This window comes from Merops nubicus, unplaced genomic scaffold (assembly GCF_000691845.1).
Source record: "Merops nubicus isolate BGI_N331 unplaced genomic scaffold, ASM69184v1 scaffold13380, whole genome shotgun sequence".
In the NCBI taxonomy this organism is placed as follows: Eukaryota; Metazoa; Chordata; class Aves; order Coraciiformes; family Meropidae; genus Merops; species Merops nubicus.
Window position 1 is genome coordinate 41,278 of NW_008582240.1, and position 5,024 is coordinate 46,301.

The following is a 5,024-nucleotide window of genomic DNA, read 5'->3' on the forward strand; positions in this document are numbered from 1 at the left end:
TTTATCTCATTGGCTTTCTTAGCCTGTTTTTCTCTTTCACTTTTAGTTATCTCTAGTCTTCACATCTTCACAGATGTAATTAAAAAAAAGTATTAATGTAGTAACGCAGTCATGCTTGGCAGAAGTTATTTCTAATCCCTGTGCATTGCCATACAACAGGTCTGAGATGTTCAGATGGCCCGAGAGAGGACTGGCCAAATCAGTGGCTGCTATAAAGACAACTCCATTTAGCAGCGCTCTGCCAGCTTACAGCAGCAGGAAATGTGCCCTTTACCTTGCTTTTGTGTTCACATGTAATGTCATATTAAAGAAGATGCACAAGAATGATGCAGAGCACACTGACATGTTATTGAATAACTGCCTTTTTTATGGGAGGCAGGGAAACTATATTTGTCTAGCATGTAACTGCAAGAGACTAGTTTGTTGTCTATATAATTCAGTATCACTTTAAAAATAAATCACATATTACAAATAGTGGCCCAGCATTTCAAAGTCATCAGATGGAAACAATAACAAGCAATTAATTAGCACTTTGGAACCTCTGATAGCAAGTTATGGCCGAGGCACTCCTTTGCAATTAGTGTGTTTTTCCTGTCTTTATAAGGAAAGTCTGACACAGAGTGGTAAAAGGAAGCCTGTTGGATTAGAGTAATAGTTATTTGGGAATTTAGGGGTGGTGCAACTTCACTGTGTTTTGTTAATAGTGACAAAAAATAGTTCTTAAAACTTTTTTATTTTCTACCATTTTCCCCCCAGGACAGCCATCGAGAAATGGCCAAATCATTTGCTGCAGTAGCCCAGGAAGATTTGGATAGCTTTACCTTGATCAGGACAGGTTCGGGCTTTGCACTCAAAGCCTTTCATATTCCTTGGAACACCCACATCTCTGTGAAGCTGCTGGCCAACCAGGACACTACAGAGAGGTACGTGTCTCATTTGGCCAACCAGCCACACAGATGGGCAGCACAGACTTGGAGCAGTGGCACCAGAGTGACTCATGGCATGCCCGGATCATCTGACCCCAAAACACATCTCCTTTCCTGGAAATCCTGACTAGCCAAGGGGCAACCTGGAGGCAGTTCTACTGAGAAACGAGCTTTATGATTTTTACAGATTTTTATAAAAGCAGAACTCAATCCTGAAGTCATTAATTCTGTTTACTGTATTAATATCTACAAACCCTGATCACTAGTACATGATGTGGTATTACATCTTTCCAGAGGCTAAGAATTTTAAGGGGTTTTTTTTGTGGTTGAGGGGGAAGATTGCTTGCTTTTTTACAGTCGAGTCCAGCAATTTTATAATCTGAACAAATGTTGTTTGTTTGGTAGCTTCTTTAAAGAAAAAAGTTTATTCTGTCCCCTGCCCACATTTTCTTTAAATCAAACAGACCTCAAAATAAAATAGTTAAAGTTACTGAAATCAACATTTTACTTTGCTTTGAAGTTAACATGCTATCCTGATTTGGCATCTTTTCACTCAAAATTGCTTCCTAATACTAAAGCCACTCTTTTTCTTTTCTCTTATTTCTACCATTCTGAACCCTTGTTTATGCTACACAGTGTTTAGGAAAGCTGGGTGAATAAACTGTGTCTTACTCCAGCTGCAAAATATTTAACTGTGTGCTGATGATAAATATTTAGATTCATGGAGTTAAGTGTTAAAAGAGGTGGGACTGTGAAGCAACACAATAAATATGAGAAACTGAATCTGAAATCTCAGTGGAAAGGCTGGTGAGAATGAGAACAAGCTCCAAGTCTATTGAAATCAACTGAATTTTGAATTATTTTCAGTGAATTTTCAGCTCACAAGTACCATAGGGAAGAGATAATCAGATCTTTAAAATCAAACATATAATTAATAAAAATTGAACCTGTAGCAGAAGCTCAGTTCTGCCTTCCATGAAAATGCACAATTGAATCAATAGTTCAGTGTTTCCTGTGCACAAAGAAATAACTGAAGTCCTTAGACAGTAAAACTTTATTCTTATGACGATGATCCAAGCAGATCTTTGTTATTCTCTGTAAAAAAAACTTTAATTCAGGTCTACAAGCCAACCATAGTTGAGCTTGTTTCAAATATGGTCACTTGAATGGTACTGCTGACATCAAATCTGAATTTGGCTTCACTTTCATATCATGCTATGACAGCTATCTCATATATCATTTATATAAATGGTCCCATTACAGAAGCATAGAAGATCATAATTTCCTCATAAATATGGATAAATAGCAAAAGGATACAAGTTCTTGGTGACAATAAGAGGAGTTGATTTTTCTTAATCTAGTATTTCACATAATCCACCTTTCTTCTGTTTTCACTCTTCAATCCTGCTTTAAATTGTGCTCTTACGTCCATGTTAAAGCATCCAGAGCGTTGAGTAGGAATATTTGTTTTATTGGTAGAACTATATTAGCTTGTGTTCGACAGTGTTATCTCTCATTTCCATATCCTGCACTATCTCACCTCTAGGTGGAACTCCCTTCAGCCTAACCTGCCTCTAACCCTTGGGGTTTTTTTACAGGGAGTGGAATTTACTACTTCAGGATATAGCAAGTGTCAGATGCTATGAGTCTGAACGCCTCTTGCCTCCTCTTGGGATTTACCAGTACCGTGGACTTGTGGGGATAGTGACTGAGTGGATGAACAATGGATCCCTCCACTCACTCATCCATGAGGTATATAAAAAGTCTTTTATGTGACAAAATTAATTACAAGGTCAGTCAACAGAGAACAATCAGCACGTAAATTATGGACAGCAGTCACAGTCAATTTGTTCTTTAGTTTCTGTACTGTACTTCTGTTTATTGTCAAATGAAAGTGTGAATAATAACAAATCCACACTACCAAAACCTGTATTTTGTGTTACTTAGCACCAACTGTACCCAGAACTTCCATTTGCCTTGCTCATAAGGATCCTGTCAGATGTGGCTGAGGGGTTGCATCACCTCCATAGCCTCGAACCTGCTTTCTGCCACTGCAGCCTGAAACCTTCCAATGTGCTTTTGGATATGCAGTACAGAGCCAAGGTAGCAGCTTCTACTTTTAGCCTATTAATGTAAAATCCAATGATTGTCCTATTCTTGCATATATTTATCCTAATGGTCAACATTGTTACTGAAATGTACTTTTTCTCCTACCTCTGTAGATATCAGATTACGGTCTAACTAATTGGAGGAAAGAGCAACTGAGGTCAGACCTGCAGAACTGCAGCCAGAGAAACTGCCCGGATTTAGTGTACCTCCCGCCTGAAATACTTGAAGGAGGCCTTCCTTCCCAGGAGGGTGATATTTACAGGTGAGTGGGATTTCTAAGGGCAGGTCATATCTAGTCCTTGCTACAGTTCTACAATGTTGCTGAAATACTTTTCAAAGATGCCACAGTAAAAATACCAGCTCTACATAACACAATAGGATACTATTCCACATGAAGCCAATTACAGTAGTGATTTAAATTTGAAATTCCCCATATCTGCTGAATAATCTACCAAAGTTAAGAACTGTTCTCAAAGTTCATCATATAAATATTTTATATAATGGATCTAATAGTTTAAACAGTGTAACATAGCTCCTAGTACTCATATGCATTTAGAAACTTAATAACTACTTCACATAGTTTCTAAGTATGAACTGTTGACGGCTTTAGTTTCTGGAAGTACTGTTTACACCTGGATGAGGCCCAGGTGAAAATAAGACATTTCTCTCAATAGTGTCCCATTAAGGTCCTGTGGAGTCTCTGCTGGAATAACTTACTGAGCCACTCAAGCATTCATACTTTTGAATGAAGTGATTTATACAAAGGAGGAAGATTATCTACTGCCACACGTCCCTTTTGGGTATGTTACATGTGTTGTGGTTGCCTCAGCAAATGAGACAACCTCAAATTAGTACTGTTTTCTGTAGGGTCATACATCTTTATAACTGACATACAGAGCCTGTGGACTAACATTATAACTTTTAAGTTGTCATAAACAAGATTTTTGTGGAGGAATAGCAGAGGCCTACTTTTAGGTAGCATAATTCCTTCTCCAGCATGTCATTCTTATATAATTTTAGGTGCTCTGATGTGATTCAGTGCATTAGATAAGTGCATGTTTAGCCAGTGGTGCAACAGAGAAAGCAAAAGTATGTGTCATATATGAGATACTATCTACATGTAACTCACATGCATGTCCACATTAATACTTTCTTAGAGGGTACTTAAGTGAAAGCACTTTCAGATTTTATGTGGAAATAAGGTAGAAGAGGAGGTTCTTTTAAACATTCAGTGCTGCAGCATGATGTAGGGCCACAAAGATGATCCAAGGGCTGGAACACCTCTACTACAAGGACAGATTGAGAGAGCTGGGATTGTTCAGCCTAGAGAAGAGAAGGCTCCAGGAAGACTTTATTGCAGCCTATCAGTTTATGAAGGGAGCCTACAGGAAAGCTGGGGAGGGACTTTTTACGAGGGCTTGTAGTGATAGGACAAGGTGTAATGGGCTCAAACTGTAAGAAGGAAGATTTAGTTTAGGAAGAAGTTCTTCATCGTGAGGGTGGTGAGACACTGCAGCAGGTTGCCCAGGGAAGCTGTGGATGCTCCAGCACTGGATGTGTTTGAGACCATGTTGGATGGGGCTTTGAGCAACCTGGTCTAGTGGGAGGTGTCCCTGCCTGCAGCAGAAGGGTTGGAGCTAGATGATCTTTAAGGTCCCTTCCAACCCAAACCAACCCAAAACACGTGAGCATACAGATACATTTACCCTAGAGCTGCTTCTTCCTCTTTAATATTGCTTTGCTTCTGATTCATCTATGGCCTCCTTGCTTCTGCCCCCTGATTTTGCAGATGGAGGTTTTTATCAAACAACTATATTTTATACCACTCAAGTTGCGGGTTATATATATAGATCTGTGGTATCACTGCAATACTTCCTAGGATGTTAGAAAAGGTAAAAAGTACTTGGAACTCCATCACAATTTGCTGAAGAAAATAAGACACAGTGGGTCAGAATCAAGTTTTTAACTAAGTTAACTTTTGCTTGTCAG

General features: G+C 39.0%; 1 protein-coding gene across 1 annotated transcript in view; it reads left to right on the forward strand.

The window, feature by feature from the left end:
* Positions 1–771: 771 nt before the first annotated feature.
* LOC103769879 (receptor-interacting serine/threonine-protein kinase 2-like) overlaps positions 772–5,024 on the forward strand; it is an 11,464-nt gene continuing 7,211 nt past the window's right edge. The window contains exons 1-4 of the mRNA XM_008937123.1: positions 772–923; positions 2,525–2,678; positions 2,874–3,029; positions 3,149–3,297. Of these exons, the coding sequence (XP_008935371.1) occupies positions 772–923; positions 2,525–2,678; positions 2,874–3,029; positions 3,149–3,297 (611 nt within the window). The remainder of the gene's footprint in view (positions 924–2,524; positions 2,679–2,873; positions 3,030–3,148; positions 3,298–5,024) is intronic.